Below are 21,807 nucleotides of genomic sequence, written 5' to 3' on the forward strand. Positions count from 1 at the left end.
GCCCGTGAGCTGCTGCAGACGGCTGCAGACTGTGGGAAGCCCCGCTCCTCCTGCTCGCTGCTACCACATTAGCTCCTAAAACGTCGGAGGAAATCTCCTAGCAGGCGATATGTGGATAAACTGACCACAGACTGGGATCTAAACTGTGACTTTCTCGCATGAAAAAATATTAAAACTTTAAAAAAGTGACGTGTTAACAGCGCGGCAGCAAGAATTACGGTAAAATAGCTTTTAGCTGCTTAGCTTTACAGCTAGCGCTGCCCAGAGCGATGCCGGTTGCTGCAAAAGGCATTCTGGGAAACAAAGATCCTGGATGACTGAGAAGAGGGTTCACTCCTTTCATTCTGCAAAACAAACGGCCAGGTGCTGAGACCGATGCACAGAGTGAAGCCTCTTGTCACCCAGCCTGTTTGGAGGCGAGAGACCAGGAAAACAAATACGTGCGCATGCACATGGCGATTTATCGAGGCCGGAAAAACTATCGAGTTCATTTTCATTTATCGTGCGATTAATTGATTTATTGATTATCGTCCCAGGCCTACTTTCACCGATGAAAGAGAGCGAGCAGCATGCGCAGGAAATGGGCTCCCGATGGTTCCTGACCCCGGGTACTTAGAGCCATCCAATTGCATTTATGAAGAGTCCTCTAGTCTTTTCTTTTTGCCGTTACAAAGTGGATCTCCCCTTTGCGGTGTAAGAGATACTACAGGTAGCGGCTAAATTACACGGTTTGATGAAAGAGGCTTTCACAGAAACCAAAAAAACCAGGAGAGGATAGGTTTGAGGTGGACATGCATTTTCTCACTGCCTCCAACTTTCAATCAGTAACCAAATCTGAGAGGCAAGCCGGCGGCTCTGTGTGTCCTTCCAGGAACTGCACACACTTTTTAGTGAGTCTGTGTGAGGGCGTGTCCTCCCCCCCCTCCCGTTCTGTCTCCTTGTCTTGGCTCATAATCTGCACATCTGTCAGATGCTCCCCACAGAGGGAAGTGCTCCTCCGACACAACAGGACGGCCGCAGCCTGAGAGTGTGCACAGATGTGCGCTGCTCCAGAGCATCCGCTCACACTCACCCAAACATCCTCAAATGCTTTTCTTAACCTTTACTAACCCGGCAACTGTTCCGCCGAGCGTGCACGCTGTTTTGCACCCTGTTTCATATTCACACACATTCAGACATACAGTCATGGTGTGCTGCTGGTCACAGCTGAGGAGCTGATTGACTCTTATTTTGAAGCTGTGTAACTTCTGCACAGCAGGAAGATGTTTCATTGCCATAGTCCTGGCATTGTGTATGTGACGAATGAAAAACTTGAGCAGCAGCCGGTGGTAATCATAATCAACATGCCTTAGACTCAGTAGCTAAATTTAAAATTTAAATACATCATCATTTATTAGCAACTGGCAGTAACACAGTTTAAGTTTCAGTTTGAAAATGTAGCTCTGACTTTTTACACAAGGTTGTCCAGTTTGGAGACCAACACAACATCATATCATTTTCAGCTTTTTTCTCTCATCTTTATTATTATTTAATTATTTTATAAAATTTATTGTGCATATTTTGATGTGTCAAATTCACTCTGTTAATTTTTAATGCACTGCACTGATGATGAGAAACAATCTTTTGTTTCTTTCTGAGTATGCGGATACTCTGAGAAATGACAAATAAAGTGAATGTTAAATCTTGAATTTTATATAGCCCATTTATTTGCTTGCTCATTGATTGGCAACGATAAATTACCCGTAAGTGAGAATGTGTGTGTGTGTGTGTGTGCGAGCGTGCTTGCACATGTGCATTGTTCATCTCTAGGCTAAATGTCGGCTCAGTGATGGACCGGCGACCTGTACACCGCCCTCGCCCTATGTCAGCTCCAGCCTCACGTGACCTGACAAATGATTATATGGTTTAATTGGTGTTGTAAAATATGTAGTTTTATATTTGTATATGTTTCTGTGTAGCAGGGTCGTTTCTGTTTCTCAGAGAGAAGCTGTACTTTGACAAACAGTGTCTTAATAGATGTTAACACCACTAACTAGATTGCTAGTTAGCTTGCTAGCAACTACCTTACCTCCATATAGCTTTCCCACTCATAGACTTCTCTTTGGCAGCATCTCAGTATATTAACAGTCACCCAAGTGTATTTGACAGTTGAGGTGACATTTAACATTTTAGCTCCTCTATTATCCATCCAAGAGAATGACGACATCCACTATCGTCTATCCTCCTACCTTCATACATTAGCCAGATTACTCTGTGAACTGCTGCCTCATTATTATCAAATGGCTGCTAATGATTTTTCTTGTGCAGTATCAACGTGACAACACCTGACATTATCCCATTCATCTTAAACCTGTGAACTCGTGGACTGAAGTTATAATCCCCTAAAATAATTTAACATTTTTCACTTAAGTTTCACCTGCACCTCAAATCACAGCAGCCACAGTTAATCTTCATCTGTCCACACCTTTGTATCGCCATTGTTACATTGTTGTTGAATGCAGCTTAAACTCTCATTCAGACAGGATTAACAATACAGGTGGGGGATAAGATACTGCAATGTGCCGCTTGGTAATTGTTGCTCATTGTTCCATTGTTTCATTTACGTAAACCGTCACAAAATTACAAGAGATGGTCTGTAACAGCAGGACAAAGGACACAAAGACACAAAAGACTCATACGGCAGAAACACCAAGTGAGGTGAATTTCAGACTGAATTTGCCAAAATGTAAAAAACAAAATAGCTCAAAAAGAGAGTCCAAGTACCTGCTTAGCAAGCAGTCCGTTCAATAAGTTTTTACAGGGTCTTGCTCTCCAGATGGCTTTTATATGAACTCTTGTGATATTAATAAAGAAGTGGGACAAAGAACTCTTCACACAGAAGAAAAACCAAATACGTAGATCTGCTTTACAACACGGGCATGTTGCTCTGTATGGGAGCAGAACAAACGGTAGGTGGGACCAGGTGATGGTAAAATCATCATCCCTAGAGATAAAAACCCAAATTAGACAGAGAGACGACGACAAACAACAAGTCTCCAGGTGAGATGTTGATGAGCTGAATTGTTGTGTGCAAGTTGGAGTCGCACAGTTGAACTGACACATTATCACTGACACCGCCACATTTATGAGTGTGAGCGTCGTTAACATGAGTCACCAGGACCCACTGGTCACACAAGGTCGAGAGCAGCAATGAAAAGATGATTGTGTTAATTCTTCTCCTTCATTCTCAGATGTTATGTGGCTGAAATGTGCACCACAAGCGGTTTGTCAGTACGGGCCGAGCGATGTTCATTTCCTTTTGCTCAGATATTGTCATATTCCCATAAAGACCTCCTTGTGTTCCCGAAAATTACACAGAGAAAAAACACATTATATGTCCTCCACAAAAGAGACAGAGCTGTCACGTCGTTTCTCAGCGCTGTCCAAGGACCCAGAGCCCTGTGGAGGCTGACAAGCTTCATTTGACCTCGGAGAAGCATGAAGAGAAAGAAATTAAACTATCCAAGCACGAAAAAATCAAATAACAAAGATGAAATGGCGAGCCGCTGTAGCACAAAAACCAATCACTTCCTCTAATGTCCCCTAAACCAGTGCTTCCCCCCGCCTTGCCGCCGTCGCCCCCTCCTCCTCCTCCTCCCTCACAAAACTGTTGTGGCTATCACTACCAACAAAGCGATGTAGTGGACTAGCTGTGGTATAAATGGGATTTCAGCATCCCTCGCCATTCTCCTGTCCAAAGCTTCATTTCACCGACTCTCAGCTCCCCTGCTAAGTTCAGTAATGGAGCTTTAAATCCCCTCTGTTGTTGGGTCCTCACTTATTTTGCTACCGGGTCGATGATAGAGTTCTCGCTTCTTGTGCCACCTTGTTGATAAGACTTCACTTTGTGCCTTGAAACGCCACTGATTATTTTCTCCCCACACATTGGCCACGCGCCCCTCCCTCCTGCAAGCCCTGTGTGCTTTTTTCCCCTCAAGACATCCTCGTGGCCATGCTTCTCCCAGCTGACTAATATATTGAGATTAATACTTCTTTTAAAGTGACTTTTTTTTTTTTCATAAAAAGACTCTTTTTTTATAGTCTGCTCTTTTGTAGTACTGAAAGGTCAAATTCCAAATCCTGCTTTTCATCTATTGCAGAAGCTTTGCTCTCTTTATATTTCAAGTCATCGTCTATTGCTTCAGTATTGTGCCTACTGCCTACTGTATGTGTGTGTTGGTGTGTTGGTGTGTTTGGCCTGTGAGAGTGTGAGCGATCCCATTAGAGAAAACAACAGATCTTAGAGAAACTGGGTAAAGGGAATCAGAGGCGGCGTGCGTGGGAAGTTTCCTCAGACTGCGATCGTTAAGGGTGGGATGGCTTCTGTTTGCATCTATTTGACTGTTTTCATCTTTCGGAGCTAAATTGCCACCTATTTGACAGCTTGGTGTAGTTTTTCTGTGATAACTGAGGCGTATCGTCACCTGCTGTAAACAACAGCTTTCAAAAGGTGGCTTCACTTTCACCTCACCTGACTCCCCGTCTGTTGCTTTGTCTTTTTTCCCCCCAACAGAAGCCTTTGACCTGGTGCTGCGCCACGGCCGTAACTCCACCCTGACCATGCTGAAGGCGGAGTTCCCCGTTCTCACAGGCGGAGCCCCGAGCTTAGTGGGACAGCTCTTCCTGGACATGTCGCTCTACATCCTCGGCTCGGACTCGGTGGTGGAAAACATGGTGGAGCTGTTCTACGGCCGCCTCTTCCCCCTGGCGTACCGCCGCCTTCTGGGGGGCAGCCTGTCCTCCGTGTCTGAGGAGTGTGTCAGAGGAGCCTGGAAGGACTCGGGAGCGTTTGGCCGTTATCCTAAACTGATGATGACCCGTCTGTCTCGCTCCCTCCAGGCCACGCGAGTCTTCTTGCAGGCGCTGAACCTGGGCATCGAGGTTGTCAACACGACGGACCACCTGCGGCCCAGCCGGGACTGCAGCCGGGCCCTGCTGAGGCTGTGGTACTGCCCGCACTGCCAGGGCATGCTGGGACCACCCACCTGCAGAGGCTTCTGCCAGGCGGTGATGCAGGGCTGCCTGGGGGGGGCGGTGGAGGTGCAGCCTCACTGGAGGACCTACATCGACGGCCTGGGGAGGCTGGCTGGCTCTATGAGGGCGGACAAGGACATGGAGACGGTTGTTTATTGGCTGCCATCCATGATCAAACAGGCTCTGAAACACGCTGTGAACTCGCGTGCCCGCCTCACTGCCCTGGTGAGTCCAGTTCGCCACCACACGTTCACAATCACACACACACACACACGTCCAGAAAATAGCTTTCATACTGAAAAGAACAAGAAAATGTAAAGGAGTATTACTTTCAGCACCAAAACACAAAGTGCCTCATGTTAGGGTAAACCATGGATGGACGGATGGATGGACGGATGGATGGACGGATGGATGGACGGATGGATGGATGGACGGATGGATGGATGGATGGATGGATGGATAGATAGATAGATAGATAGATAGATAGATAGATAGATAGATAGATAGATAGATAGATAGATAGATAGATAGATAGATAGATAGATAGATAGATAGATAGATAGATAGATAGGTCAGGTCTCATCTTTGCTCTTTGTCTTTGTTTACCTGTTACCTGCAGTTTTGCACAGTCACCCAAACATAATCCTGATGCAAGTGCTGGATATTCGAACCATGTGTCATGGCCCTATTAGCTGCAGTGTTACCGCTGTATCACAAACATCAGATTGTTTATTGTTCAGTGTCTATCTATCCACATTAGACCTGTAGAATCATCTTTGTCACCGTGGGCCCCTCCCTCACAGAGTGAACCACCAGGAGTGTGATTATGTGTATCAGATAAACTAAAGAAATCCACCGTCAGGTTAAAGTTGACCTACGCTTTTTATCTGATGAGCCTTGTTGTTTTTGTCCCAGTGTGACAACATAGTGGTAATTTAAATGAATGACAAAGGCTGAATTTGGCGATGCAGTGTTAATGACACAATCGACCACGTCCCTTAGAAATATACGCTGGAGATGAAGAGTGAAAGAAATATCACATTTCTGCACAGTTATTTTCAGGTTGGAAGATCTTTATCATGAGAGGGAGGACATGTTTGTTTCTTTTCATATTTTTGTTGGCTGGATAAATGATCCAGGCAGCGTTTTTCTTTCTTTACCTCAACAGAGTAGACAGTGTTTTAAAATAAGATAAGCACTGCAAGCAGCCACAGCTTCCTCTGACCTACAACATATTACTTATCCTTGGACTGAAATGAATGGAGAGAAAGGAATAGAGGGAGAGTAAAGAAAAGTGGTAGAACAAGTATTTTTTCCTGCAGTCAGACGGCTGTTCCCAGACCATCACACTGAGACTCTTCACTCCTCAGCGGCGGTGACCCGTTATGTGTGGTTTCAACTGCGATAAAACCGTCAAGCTTGTTCATGGGCCACATGTGAAGCCGGGGAGAAGTGCTCATGAAATATGAAGACTTTCTCTGCCACAGTTACAGAGCTGGATGTGCTTCTGCTCCTGTATATCTGCTGAACTTTTCACTCTCACACCCCAAATCCCCGCGGTGACCAAGTTTCCACTCAAAACCCATCATTTATTAACACACAGGTTGACCTCACTTACTCTGCAGCACGAGGGTGTGGCTGCATCCATGAACCGCTGACTTAGGGGAAATTACTCTCTCTCTCTCTCTCTTTCTGAGATCCTTATCCTAAATTAAACAAGGCCTGCGCAGGTTTATTTAAGACTGCAGCTGCAGTCACCACAGACGACTTTACACTGTGTTTATGTCTCTGAGTCTGGTTCCAGTCTATAGGATTAAAGCTGCTGTTGCAGTGCATTGTTTAGCGCCGTCACAAGGTCACGCGTGTGTCTGTCTGTGTGAGTGTCTGAATGTAATCTTGCGGAGACAGTCTTGGTTGCTCTGTGCTGTCATTGAAGGGACAGACGCATCATTTCCCTAAAGGCTAATTTTGTCTCGCTGAGGAGTCATGGGACACCAACCAAAATTAGACAACACCTGATTACTTCATCTCAAACAAGCAGGTTACTGTTTGTCTGAGTGAACTTGGGGATTAGAGGACAATTTCGATGTTTTTTTGTGCATTTTATGTAGCCAATTCACTCCTAATGATTATATTTATTCATATAAATTACTCTTTATAATATCTTATCTATATATAATATCTTATATATATATATATATATATATATATATATATATATATATATATATATATATATATATATATATATATATATATATATATATATATATATATATATATATATTATGGCATGCCGTTCAGGAAATTAATATTTGAATATATTGAACGAAACTCTGAATATATAGAGTGAAACTCTGAATATATGGAATGAACCTTTGAATATATTGAACGAAACTCTGAATATATTGAATGAACCTTGAATATATATATATATAAAACTCTGACTATATTGAGTGAACCTTGAATATATATATATATGAAACTCTGAATATATTGAATGAACCTTGTATATATATACTATAAAACTCTGAATATATTGAATGAACCTTGAATATATATATATATATAAAACTCTGAATATATGGAATGAACCTTTGAATATATTGAACGAAACTCTGAATATATTGAATGAACCTTGAATATATATATATATGAAACTCTGAAAATATTGAATGAACCTTGAATATATATATGAAACTCTGAATATATTGAATGAACCTTGTATATATATATATATATATATATATATATATATATATATATATATATATATAAAACTCTGAATATATTGAATGAACCTTGAGTATATATATATGAAACTCTGAATATATTGAATGAACCTTGAATATATATATATATAAAACTCTGAATATATTGAATGAACCTTGAGTATATATATATAAAACTCTGAATATATTGAATGAACCTTGAATATATATATATACAATTCTGAATATATTGAATGAACCTTGAATATATATATATATATAAAACTCTGAATATATTGAATGAACCTTGAATATATATATATAAAACTCTGAATATATTGAATGAACCTTGAATATATAAAACTCTGAATATATTGAGTGAAACTCCGAATATATTGAGTGAAACTCTGAATATATTGAATGAACTCTGAATATATTGACACCCACTATTGAATTGAAAGTTTTATTTTATTTGTGAAATTGCTAAAGCAAAGATTTCACCATAGGCTATTTGTGTGTCTAGGTAGCAGTGAGAGAAAGGACACACAGTCTAGTTGATGCACCGGGGAAAACTGCAGCCTCTGGTACTGCAGCTTCACCCCACTCGGCTCCAGCTCTGCTCGGCCACAGCCGGTGTTGTGCCGAAAAGAGACTGCCTGTGGGGGCAGTTGTTTTTCGGCAGGCAGCCTCTTTTCGACACAACACCTGCAGCGGGTGGCAGTCCCGACGTTCCAGCGCCTCACCCCGACTATTTACCTATTTACTTTTCTCCGCTGCTCAGTTTGTATTCAAAATATTCAGAATCAGAGCTGGACTCGTATCTGCTACTCGTATAATGTGACAACGTGGTGTGGTGACGGCCCCTCCTCTCGTAAATAACGTCCCTCTCGGGCTCAACTGTGCAGGCCCTGACAGCAGCAGCAGCAACAGCAGCAGCAGCAACAGTTGTCAGGACTGCAAAAAAAAAGGAATTAGTCCGAGTAAAAACGCCAAGACCCGACCATCGCCCGCAACGGGAGCCTCAAGGCGCTGCTACGAGATTCCGAGCTGGCTACTGTCACTCACTTATTGCAGCAGCATACCGTAGCCTACACATCTTACACTTTAACAAACAAGATCACAAGTGCCTTGATGACGTCAGTCAAGTTTCATTCCATATATTCAAGGTTCAATCAATATATTCAGAGTTTCACTCAATATATTCAGAGTTTCATTCAATATATTCAGAGTTTTATATATATATATATACTCAAGGTTCATTCAATATATTCAGAGTTTCATATATATATACTCAAGGTTCATTCAATATATTCAGAGTTTTATATATATATATATATATACAAGGTTCATTCAATATATTCAGAGTTTCATATATATATATATTCAAGGTTCACTCAATATATTCAGAGTTTCGTTCAATATATTCAAAGGTTCATTCCATATATTCAGAGTTTCACTCAATATATTCAGAGTTTCGTTCAATATATTCAGAGTTTTATATATATATATTCAAGGTTCATTCAATATATTCAGAGTTTCGTTCAATATATTCAAAGGTTCATTCCATATATTCAGAGTTTCACTCAATATATTCAGAGTTTCGTTCAATATATTCAGAGTTTTATATATATATATATTCAAGGTTCATTCAATATATTCAGAGTTTCGTTCAATATATTCAAAGGTTCATTCCATATATTCAGAGTTTCACTCAATATATTCAGAGTTTCGTTCAATATATTCAGAGTTTTATATATATATATTCAAGGTTCATTCAATATATTCAGAGTTTCGTTCAATATATTCAAAGGTTCATTCCATATATTCAGAGTTTCACTCTATATATTCAGAGTTTCGTTCAATATATTCAGAGTTTTATATATATATATATATTCAAGGTTCATTCAATATATTCAAATATTAATTTCCTGAACGGCATGCCATAATATATATATATATATATATATATATATATATATATTTAAGCAATATATCACGACAGGCCGTGGTATATGCTCATTATACCACGGCTAAGGGGCGTTGTTCGGCCCGACGCGAAGCGGAGGTTTATATATATATATATATATATAGTGTTGTCACGATACCAACATTTTGGTACCGGTATCGGTACCAACATGTTTTTCGATACTTTTCGATACTTTTCGGTACTTTTCCACATAAAAAGAGAACACAAAAAATGTCATTATTGGCTTTATTTTAATAGAAAAAATTTGGACCATAAAACAGGAAATCAGTAAACAGTTACTGCTGCTGCTGCAGGATTAACATTCCATCTATATTAATCTGAATTCTTCCTAAATTAAGAAATGTCTGTTTAAAAATGAACATCAACTTGTTTTCTTTGCATTATTTGAGGTCTGAAAACACTGCATCTTTTTTTGTTATTTTGACCAGTTGTAATTTTTGGGAGAAATTGTTATCAGTAGTTTATAGAATGAAACACAAATGTTCATGTTACTCAAACACACACCTATTGTTTCCCATATGTAGACCAAATTGATTCTGTTCCCCCCACCCCCATCAACGCAATATCGTTCCGTTAATTCATCTCTGCGTAGCGCTGCTTCGCCGTGCTCACTCACTCAGAGAGAGAGAGAGAGAGAGACACAGAGAGAGAGAGACAGAGAGAGAGAGAGAGATAGACAGAGAGAGCATGCAGCCAGTGGTGATCCGCGGTAAAAACAAAACTTATTAACGAGGCTGTGGCGGCCGTCTCTCTCGCGCGCGCGGCGCACACACACAGACACACACACAAACACAGGCACATGGACAGGTGGCGCTGTAACGGTAATGATAAAAAGCACCTTGCTTCGTTTGTGACTCGCTCTCTCGCTCCTCGCGGCTCAAATTACAATGCGGCGACTTCACGCGGCGACGTCACCGCTGCTGGCGGCGCAGAATGAAAGTACCGGTCCCATCTAAGCGCAGTATGGTACCGTTTTAAATGCGTTAGTACCCCGGTACCAATCTAGTACCGGTATACCGTGCAACCCTAATATATATATATATATATATATATATATATACATATATACATATATACATATATAGTATAATATAGTTTATCTTTGGTCATTTACATGATTGTTACATGTTAAGGCAGTACCATAAGAAGGAAAGCAACTTATTTATTTATGTGTCCTCTGCAGTTTATAAACTATAAAGAGTTATGAACTGCACCAAATGTACATCATCGTGTCATTAAAATCACAATTATACAGATTTTTGTGATCGTCAGATTTTAAACCAGAGTTTTGTTTAGACTCACACACACCACCACATATATACTATATGTAGGATATACGTATGTATCCCATTGTAAATGATCTCAGGGCCCATTCAGACTGACACAGTTTTACCGTGGATTAAAGCCATGGTCACATAGTGTTCTCTCTGTCTGTCGCCCAAACCTCCTCCTCTGGATTTAATGTTAATCATTCACTGCTTGGCTCTGTTGACCAGGCATCTCTACTGGGGATTTATATATTTAATGATATTGATGAATAGATGCCACTCAGCCCACTCCCTAAAAAGAGAGAGAGAGAGAGAGAGAGAGAGAGAGAGAGAGAGAGAGAGAGAGAGAGAGAGAGAGAGAGAGAGAGAGAGAGAGAGAGAGAGAGAGAGAGAGAGAGAGAGGTTGTGTGGGAGGGAATGAAAAGCATGCACATGTGGATCAGCAAGAGAAAGGAGGTAGGCATCAATGGACGGAGGGAGCGAGATGAAACATAATTTGGTAATTACTCACAATAATTCTGTGTGTGGTTCAGCTAATGAATTACACAGACTAGATCGCTAACGACAACCAGATATGAAGCCGTGACAGGTGACTCCTGAGTGGTTCAGTGTGCGCTCAGTGGATCCAGGGACTCAGATAGGAGATGTGCCACGGTGCCTCAGGTTAGACCAGTGGTGTGTGTCTTTGAGTTTGTGTTGGGGTGGGAGGTTATCTCAGGTGTACCTGTCTGTGACAGGATGTGTTTCAATCCTCACAGCGGGGCAAAAGTCAGAAACCTACACAGAACAACTTAGAAATATATCGTTCAAAAATTAACACTTTAACACAAGTTTTCATTCCTCCATCCACCTGACCTCATTCTAATTTAGTAACAGTAAAGTGCTGTGAATGGGAAAATTGTAGGTTTTGGCAGATGTAAAGCATCGATGTAAAGAATATATCATTCACTCCTCCACCTTGAACTCCAAGCTTGACATCAGCACATCTGGCTGTGAGGAGGAAGTCCTGTAGTGATACGTCAACATTTTGTACAGCTACACAGTGGCTCTGCAGACAGAGTACTATGTCTTGTTTTGTGGTTTTCCAGTGGTTGAAACAGCTGCAGCTGTGGCTGGGGTCTCTCACCTCACCCCCCACCCTCCCTCCTCCACTGGGAGCACAGACCCCTGTTACTGAAGGTGACAGACAGATCAACTCTATCTGAGCAGAGGAGCCCTCGAGGTGCGAGGGAGACGTCTGCTCTGAAACATGTAACTCTCTCTCTCCTGAGGAGATGACCACTCATCGTGTGCCGGCCCCCGCTCCCCACTCCCCAGCACGTTAACATTCATTTCCTCCATCCCAGTGTTCGGAGAGCGAAGAGGGCAGCCGAGAGCCCCGCAGCTCCAATCTATTCCCCTGTCGGCCCCCCCACCCCACGCCTGGAGTTTGATGTCATCCACCTCCGTCTCCACACCTCATCCTCAACATCCTCCTCCTCTCTCTTTCATCCCCGCCATTTATTTCTTTTCCTCTCGTTCTTACGTGCTGCTGCGAGAGAAGATGCATGATTTATGAAGCTCTATTTTTACCAGTCACTGAGGAGAAAGAGAGGGGAGAAAGAGCGACAAAGAGAGGGGAAGAAAGAAGGATGGAGAGTGTGAAGAGCGAGCCCAAGGGGAAGGAGGACGGTGCGGAGAGTGTTGAGTGGACATACATCACCCTGCGACCCCTCGGCTGAAAATGAAGAGGAGAAGTAGGTTGAGACAGAAATATGATGGATCTGACCAAGATTAGAGACAATACACTGCAGAGGAGCGGAGCTGTGTGTTGTTACACTCTCCACACAGTTTGATGCTTAGTTATAAGTCTGATATCATATATCTCTTTGTGGGCCTCTAACATTTTTTGTCAGCAGCACACTTTTCATCCACTCGCTTTTTTGTTGTCTTCCCCTTTGTGCACAAAAATAGCTCGAGCAGATCAAGTCTCATCCAAACTGTTGCTTCACTGAGGAAACGAGCGTTAATTAAGTCTCTGCTGCTGCATTTTTATTACTTATTAATCCATTCAAACATGTAGGCCGCTGTAGACACAGGAAGCTGAATCCGTTTTCAAGATGTAAAAGCCACTTGAGCTTTTAAATATGCTATAAATCATGTTTATAAATGCTCCAACGCATCATCTAAGTTATTATTTATCACGTCATACATTCAATTTGGATTGTAGAAGATAAAATGTGGTGTTTAAAGGTCCTTAAAGGCAAAGTAAGTAGTTCGCATGGCCACGGAAATTGCAGTTTTATTGCATTTGAAATAGAACTGTTGACATAACGATGAAAAATTAGGCTTTTGTTTGTTTAGCTGAAGATAACTGAATTATTCTTTCAGTAGTTACACAGACAACATGTTCAGTTTGCTCCTAATACTGGGTGTTAGCCCTCACTGCACCTTTTTAGGGGATCTGTCTCACTGCTTCGACCTGTTTTCTGTCTTACTCTGAAGAAAACATCATGTTCCTAATTCAGACTCAGATTCCCCTGTTTCATCTGCATCAGACATGTGTCTATAAAATCAAGGAGACATCACACAGTAATAGCTTTTCACAGCTCTGAATGCTTCAGGAACTGCAGAACTGTGAGTGAGAAGTGTGAAATCCATTTTCTTACAAGCATTTCCTCAACCTTGATGCACAAACAACTAAAGTCTCATTTTAAATTAGGACTGATCTGCACATCATCTATTTTAGTGAGATTAACATCCCCAATCACAGTCAGTGTTTACTCCTCTTTATGTTTGAACATTCACAATTTTAGGTTTTACCATGTAGGGCAATTTCCGTAATGCTACGTTGTGCTAAAATATGGATAGCTATTATAATAAATAATGAATTATGTTATTTCGACAATATTTGGGATTTGTTATCATATATCATTAATATGAAGCAGAGATATCTCCACTGGTGGATTCACTGCATAAGTGTCGGCTACTGAGCTGAACTAATTAGTGAGATTTAAAGATTAGACTGAAAGAAACTGAACCTTGCATGACTCTTTATTCCATGTACGACTCGTGTTTTATGTTTTGAACAGCTCTGATCAATGTAAGATAACAGTTCTCTGCACTGAAATGTGCATACGTCCTCACATTGGGGTTTGAAATAATGGATGCACAACTGCAATTATTTACTTTAAAGTATTGAATTAATGGCTGAAACTATCCATTCATCCATCCATTTGCTGAACCACTTATCCATGCAGGGTCATGGCGGGGCTGAAGCCCATCCCAGCTGACAGAGGATGAGGATGTAGTACATCCTAGACAGGTCACCGGTCTTATCACAGAGCTTATCTGAAACTAATGGAGCTGAAATATTAGCTTAGAGTTATAGATGAATGTTTAAAAAAGCCTGATGTCATGAGCAGTTAACACATGAGGACACGTTTGTTAAAAAACTAGATTATACTGTAAAACTAGAAGTTGGATGAACAGTGTAGTCATCTTAAAGTAATGGGTCATCCAGTTTTAAGAGAAGATGTGTCCATGGTTATGGTGTTAAATGACATTTAAATCCTAACTAAGTAAAATGACATCCAGTTCAATCTGTTCATGGATACTTGAGCTAATTGGGAGCATCAGAGTAAATAAAAGCGCTATGATTTAGATTCAGATCAAAAGTCTGCTATAAAACAACAATTAAAAAAAAACATTTTAAAACAATTTACATCAGACAAAAGTTTGTTGATGCCAGAGTTGTCATCTCTAACCCAGACACCCAACCCAACCTGTCTGCTGTTATAGTACCTTCTGTTTGACACAGAGAGTTTTCTCTTTACTGGAAATTGGATGCCTATAATGTGTGCATTTCCCCACAAGTCTTCGTGATGGGGACAACAGTGCAGAGAGGAGGAGGAGGAGGAGGAGGAGGAGGAGGAGGAGGAGGAGGGCTGAGTGCTGACTCAGTCTCTCCCCTGAGCCTGGACTCCTCTGGAGCACAAACATTACTCACCAAATACTCTCCAATATGTTGTTACAGCTGTGCATGGCGCCCTGCCACCTCCACAACACTGATAGTATCATCTTCCCTCCTGAAACCGTTGACTTATTAATAACTCATCGAGATCCAGACGAACGTAAAGACTGAATACACACCCAGCGCGTCGGGGATCCGCATGCAGCGCCATTGATTTCCTGGGAATTTATCTTGACACAAGCAGAGATCCACCTGCAACCCGAGATGCAGGTGTGCCAGAGCACGGACGCGCGGCCCATAAGGTTTATGTGAGTGTAAGTGTGTGTGTCGTATTACCGGCTGTCAGCAGCCCTCTCTGTGAGTGAGGCAGGGCTGCTCAGTGCAGATAAAAGTGTGCAGATATTTCCCGAGCTCTCACGCTGAGGCAGGCTTTATCTGCACACTCTCCTGTTGGTTGTGTTAGTCCAGCCCTGGGTGATATTAATACCCCACTAATGAGCCCCTTCCTTGAAGAATCCAGAAACAATCGTCCGTGGGGGGTGTGCGGAGGGGAGGCTGCGCGCTGAATCAGTCTCTCCCTTGTGCCACAACTCCCCTACGGCTTCCCGGGAACGCACAAACAAAAAGAGGAACGCAGCTCCAATCACATTAATCATGGCCTGTGGGAGCACCGGCACTCGCTGCAGGCGCAGGAGAACCAGAGAATTACACAAGAGGAAGATGTGAAGGGAGACAATGGGGTGGCGGAGACAATGAGCTGAGGACTGAGTGTGTATGTGTGTGTGTGTGTGCGTCTGTCTGTCTGTGTGTTTCCCCCAAGTGCACAGGAGAGGAGTATTAGTGGAGATGGCTACTCAGGGATGTTGGGTATTAGTGAATGCCTGGTGCAGGAAAACTCAGCCATCTGTGACTGGATTTTGTGTGTGTGTTGTGTGTGCGTGCATGCGTGTGTGCGTGCATGTAAGTGTGTGTGTGTGTTAGAAAACTAAGGTGCCTGTGTTGTGGCTTTTGCTGTTTGTGTATCCTTGGATGAAAAGGCTGTATTGATTAACCCTGATGATTCTGTTCTAACAGCTGATCAGCATTTCTGTGTGTCAGCACTGCATGAAATAAGTGTGCGTGTACGTCTGTGTGTGTGTGTGTGTGTGTGTGTGTGTGTGTGTGTGTGTGTGTGTGTGTGTGTGTGTGTGTGTGTGTGTGTGTGTGTGTGTGTTTGCTGTGATTTTATTATGTTTGAGCGCATGTTTATCATGTTAATGGGCTTAGGTACATTATGTTCAAATTAATAATAACATGAAATGATTCATTTTTGTTTCGCAAGAAATACTGTGTGTGTGTGTGTCTCTGTATGTGTGTGTGTGTGTGTGTGTGTGTGTGTGTGTGTGTGCCTGCGGCCTCAGTTACCACCAGATAAAGATGTCCAGTGCTGCTCTATCAGGTCCCATCAGTATTCAGCAGCAGTGGTGCCAGCCTATTCACTTAAAGGGGAGCTGGGCACAATTAGCTGTTAACATTACATGGCAGAATTAAGCCTGGGCCAGTATCCTCCAGGGAAATTAAACCACCGGCAAATCATTAAACCACAAGCTAAACATTAGCAGCCATTTGCATTTTTATTGCACCTGAAAAGAATGTGCCAGGTCCATTATCTCTGAGAGACAGAGAGGGACTTCTTATTTATTATTGTTATGTCGTCCCGTGTGGAAACACAATGGCATTTATATGGGGAGAGAGGAGGCAAGAGGCCTTATTTTCACGCTCGTGGTTTTGGAGTGTTATGATTACAAATTCGAACAAGGCGGAAATGGCTGGCAGAGGATAGAATGAGTTGTTTGCTATGCAAATCCCCTCGCTTTCATCCCTCCCAAAAATAAACAAACGCAAACAGATGACAATTTGCAGAGGGGCTCAGCTGAGGAAGGCCGGCAGTGTGGCTGCTGACAGGTCCTCACCGTCTGCACTGTCACTGCTATTAAGAGTTTGAGTAAACAGGCTCGGGGGCCGGGAAGCGGGGGCAGTGGTGGAACATAAGTGGGGTGAAGAGGTTTGGGGAAGTGAATTGACTCGCTCGCTTCTGGATTCTCATTTTTTCTCCTCTCCCCTCTGTACTTTGCAGGTGAGCGGGACGTGTGGACACACTCCTCAGCGGGCCGCTCGTTCGGTGGGATCTCCTCCCCCCCAGCCTCCCGCTGCCTCTGCGGCCCGCAACGCGCAGCCCCCATCCCCCGACTCTGACGAGACTCTGGCTGGTCTCCGCAGGTGAGGAAATCAGCCGCGGCAATCCGCTCTGAGACGCTTCCCGCTGATGAAGCAGCTCACACTCGGGTCTGCGGTGTCAGTTATAAAGTCGCCGACACAGTGGGCAGGTTTCATCTGGTTTCCTGGTGAAACTCTTTCTCCACTCGAGTGTTTTTAACACCCCTGATGTAGTAACAGGCTTAAATGAACAGTGTAATGGTGCCCAGAGGGGCCGCTGGCCTCGGCTGCACAATGACCAGATTAATGTCAATTAGAAACAGAGACACTGCTTATTCTAACTCTCTGCCTCTCTGGGGAACCGCACTGACTTTGCACTGTTGCTAAATTTGCCTCCTCTTATTCGTCTGTCTCAATTTGCTTCTTTTCCTTCTTCTTCTGTGCCACAAATTCAGCTCTCGTCCCCGCTGACGAATGTGAGTCAAGTTCTTTCTCGCTCTGTCGAACGATTTTTCCTTTCTCTTTGTCCTCTCCAGGGAGTTCATTTCCAACCTGAGGGGCTTCAGCTCCTTCTACAGCGGTCTCGGGGAGGCACTGTGCAGCCGTGAGCCCGCTCCGGCGAACCACTCCCTCTGCTGGAACGGGCAGGAGATGACAGACAGGTAAATCTGTGTTTCAATTTGCCTGAATTCACAGCTGACAAATCCACCCTCTAGCACACCCTGCAGCCTGCAGACAGCGTCTGCTCAGGTTTATTGGCTTTCTAAATGATCGGTTCTACAAACAGCCTGCCCTGATTCCTGAATTCCCAGCGCTCCAGCAGCACGTCTCGGAGAGTGTAGGTGAGTTGAAGGGTAAGTTTGCCTAGAGCTGATGAGCTTCACATGAGAGCGCCCCTCTCCCACCGAGTGTGAGTGTAAATCTTGACTTTGGCTCTATGGGATGTTATTAATGTCAGGCGTGCTGTCACCTTCTTCTCGCTTAGTTAATTGCAGTTTCGATCGTTCTCCCCTCCTTCATCCAGCGTCTCCTGTGCACCCTGCAGAACCTCATTTGGTTTTCACAATATTTCACTTCACCCCTGTCCTTTGGCTGTACACATCATAACTTCTTGCTTCCCCAGCCTGCACCGTCAGCCGGCCCCAATTTCAATTTGGCTAAGATAAGTTACAGATATCATCCATTTTCCTTTTTTAGCCCAGTAAATTGTGTGTAGACTTTAATCAATGCAGGGGCACAAATTCCAGACGAGAGTGCTGCAGGTTAATGCGTCACCCTCTTGTTTCCGAGGAAGACGGTGAATAAATTCAGCGCTTTATTTAAGCCGCCGAGTGCGTCCGTCACGTAGATGGAAAGGAGCCTGGATCTGAGAAGGAGACATCAGGTTGGCAAAAGGGGGCAGAGCTGTCCTGGGGGGATGATTACAAGCTGGACCAAACTGTGATAGGAAGGTGGAGGGAGGCAGCAGAGGGAGATGAAATGATGGAGAGATTACAATGTCTCGCGGCAAACAATTCTCCATGTCATCTGTGAGGGCATATGCCTGCAAATTCACTCCGGGTACATTTTCACCCCGGAGATTTGTTCTGGATCATCTTCCATTATCCCCCCAGATAGGACCTTCTCCAGCCAAACGTGGCATTCATTCTCATATTGTCTCATGCAGATAAAATTAGATTTGGTGGTTGCAGGGGATAAGCGCCGGGGGGGTTGGGTACTGAATGTCTCCGATACTCGAGGAGTGATCTTTGGAGCTAAATGTGGTGCTTTTTTTTTTTTTTTTTATCAGACGTATTTACCATCCCACCTGGAGCCAAGATCAGAGGAACAACACTTTTCACCACATCAAAGAGCCTTACACTGATAACTGTGATAATAGATGTGCCGCCGTGTCGGCTCAGAACGTAACATCTCCATTCCTCCTTTTGGATTTAATGACAGTGTAAACTAGTGTGCGTGTGATAACTGATAAAAGATTAGATCCTGTGTCAACTGTGAACGTTTCATTTAGGAGCTGTACAAACATTTAATAGAGAGAGGAGGGAGGATTCAGTTATTCTTCTTTCACCTGAAGAGAGGAAAGTCTTATTTTAGGGGAAAGCAGGGAGCGGCCTTTTATTTTTATTTATCTGGAAAATTACACAAATTAATAACATAGATAATAACACTAAAAACATATTTCCATTTACAAAGGAGAACTTTTTTATATGAAGAATTTTATTTACTTATTATTATTTTTTAAGTATTTTTGATCAAGATAAATGTAAATGTGCTGAAAGGGTGTTCAATGAGCCATTAAAAGATGAACACTTCCATCATAGAGACTAAAGTTCTACCAGAAAATACTAAATGGTTGTATGTGTTGTGCTGTCACGTCAGAAAAGTATTTATATGCAACCTGAGCAGTCACACTCAGTCGGCTGTGGCTGTGCCTCGGGAGGTGGAGCAGGTCATCGGCTGATCAGAAGGTCGGTGGTTGGATCCCGGCCTCCCCCTGTCAAAGTGTCCTTGAGCAGGACACTCAACTCCAAACTGCCTCCAGTGAATGTGACGTATGTGGGTGAATGAGTAAATAACTGTATTCATTTGTATTTGGTAATTAAAATGCACTTTAAGTGATCTCGATGATTAAAGAAGTGCTTTGAAGTAACGGTTTGATATAATCTAGATAACAGTACATTTTAGGGTTTTACTTGGTTATACAGAATTAAAATTAAACATCCCAGTTCCTTTAAATATGTATGTTTAATTTGATGTAAACAATTAGATAAGCTATGCTAATTTAATTTAGTTTTGACTTGTTCATGTGTTACAAATAATTCTCAGACAGTCCCTAACAAACCTTTTCACAATATTATCTAAATTAGATTTTCTGTGTGTTGCACTTTACATGACACTCAGTTAGCCAGAGGATATATGAACAGTAACCGCCACAGTGTTTACTCACCGCATACTCCCCCTGTGACCCTGTGTGTGGAGCTGTGACCCATCAGGTGGTGTGAAAAGACTCACATCCCATTATGTATTCTTTCAACACCTGGACTCTGCCTCTCTCCCCCCCTCCGCTGTTTATCCTCTCATTCAGCCTGAACCTAATGGCGTAATAATTGGTGTTAGATTAGATTAGGTTATCAGTGGAGGTAACTGACCTGATCAGCAAACAGTGACGGCAAAACGATGGCGCAGTGGATTGAGAGCTGACAAGTGAGACGTCTGCAGAGAAAAAAAACTGTTTAATGGTGATATACATGCTGAATTATGTCTCGGTTGAAAATTATCCGGCCTCTATCACATGAAACGCGAAACCTGCCTCAGCTCCTTATCCACACTCCAAATCTCTCTCCCCTAATCCTCCTTCCTCGACCCATATTTCCTCTGTTCCTCTCTTTAATAGATCACACATCTCTTTCCATTATTAATGTGATAATTAGCAGCGGAGAGGGGGGTGAGATCATGGCTAATAGGAAGAATAAATAACAGGGGAAATGTAATTTGAGTTTAATGAAAAGTCAGACTTGGGGGAGAATGAACGACTGATGAATGGAGGCGGCGGCTAAAAGGTGTGTGTGGGTGCACGTGTGTCAGGTGTGTGTGGGTGGGTGCTCAGGGCTGTGTCATAGACATGAGAATAGAGAATGACCTCATCACACACACACATGGAGCAACACCAACAGGTATTTTTTTCAAGGCCCTTTTCTCTCTTACTAACCTTTTCTCTCAGAATCATTTCTCCCCACTGCGGCCCGTTTGTCCTTCATCTGCCCAACCTTTGCTGCAATATAGCAGATGACATTTACGCTACAGTGTGACCTTTGCCCTCACCACTGCTCATATCAGTGAGATGTCTGGGGAAGATATATATCGTCAGTTCCCCGGCCACTCTTAATCCAAACACACTTTAGCCTCGTGCGTGCAGAAGCACTTAGTCTCCTCAGGGCTGCAGCGGTGGGGAAGGGGTTAATCACCACCAGTGCCAGAAGTAAAGAAACACCTGCAGGAAAGTTTCGACATGAAAGACGACGACTCCGCAGCTCCTCCTCATGACAACATACACAGGTGTCAACAGAGCTGCGTTTCCTCAGTTACACGCAGACATGTAAGCACCTGCCTGAGGCTGCTCCTACCTAAATATACCCGCAGTGCTAAAGCAGGACCAAAGTACATCTCTGCTAATGTCCTCTCATTAACACCAGATATGATTAAAAAGCCACTAATCACCCGGTTTAATGTGCATGAAATTAATCCCCAGCCAGACTTATGCATAATAGCTGAACTCCTTTGAAGATGTTGTCTCCTCCTGGTAAAACTCATCCTTGTAAAACATTTTATACTAACATGTAACCGCTTCTCTGTGTCGATCTAAAACACATGTCTGTGAGTTATGTTTTATATATTATTCCTGCGACGTTAAAAGTTCTTAATGGTCTTGATTAAGGTAACACTTCCACAGTCTGAACATAGTCCAAAAATACTTTCATTCTGCACAAGAGAAGTCTGCAGTCTCCATAACTTTTATTAAAACATTAAACTATCTTTAAACATCAAATGTAAAAAAAAATGTTAATCCCTATTTAACTTTATAGACCTTACGTCTCCAGTGAGGGAGAAGTAAGTCCTCTGGTTAGGGTTGAATTACTAATGAACTTTCCAGCTCTGCAGAACGGCCCTTAAACTGAAAAC

At 42.7% G+C, this 21,807-nt stretch overlaps 1 protein-coding gene across 1 annotated transcript in view; it reads left to right on the plus strand.

Moving 5' to 3' along the window:
• The window catches only part of gpc3 (glypican 3), a gene marked incomplete at its 5' end in the record, with an annotated part of 109,264 nt that overhangs the window by 58,660 nt on the left and 28,797 nt on the right, over window positions 1–21,807 (plus strand). Inside the window, 3 exons of the mRNA XM_083980382.1 lie at window positions 4,553–5,238; window positions 17,048–17,190; window positions 17,664–17,789. Of these exons, the coding sequence (XP_083836508.1) occupies window positions 4,553–5,238; window positions 17,048–17,190; window positions 17,664–17,789 (955 nt within the window). The remainder of the gene's footprint in view (window positions 1–4,552; window positions 5,239–17,047; window positions 17,191–17,663; window positions 17,790–21,807) is intronic.

Source organism: Trachurus trachurus (genome assembly GCF_905171665.1).
Source record: "Trachurus trachurus genome assembly, chromosome: 10".
Taxonomy (NCBI): domain Eukaryota; kingdom Metazoa; phylum Chordata; class Actinopteri; order Carangiformes; family Carangidae; genus Trachurus; species Trachurus trachurus.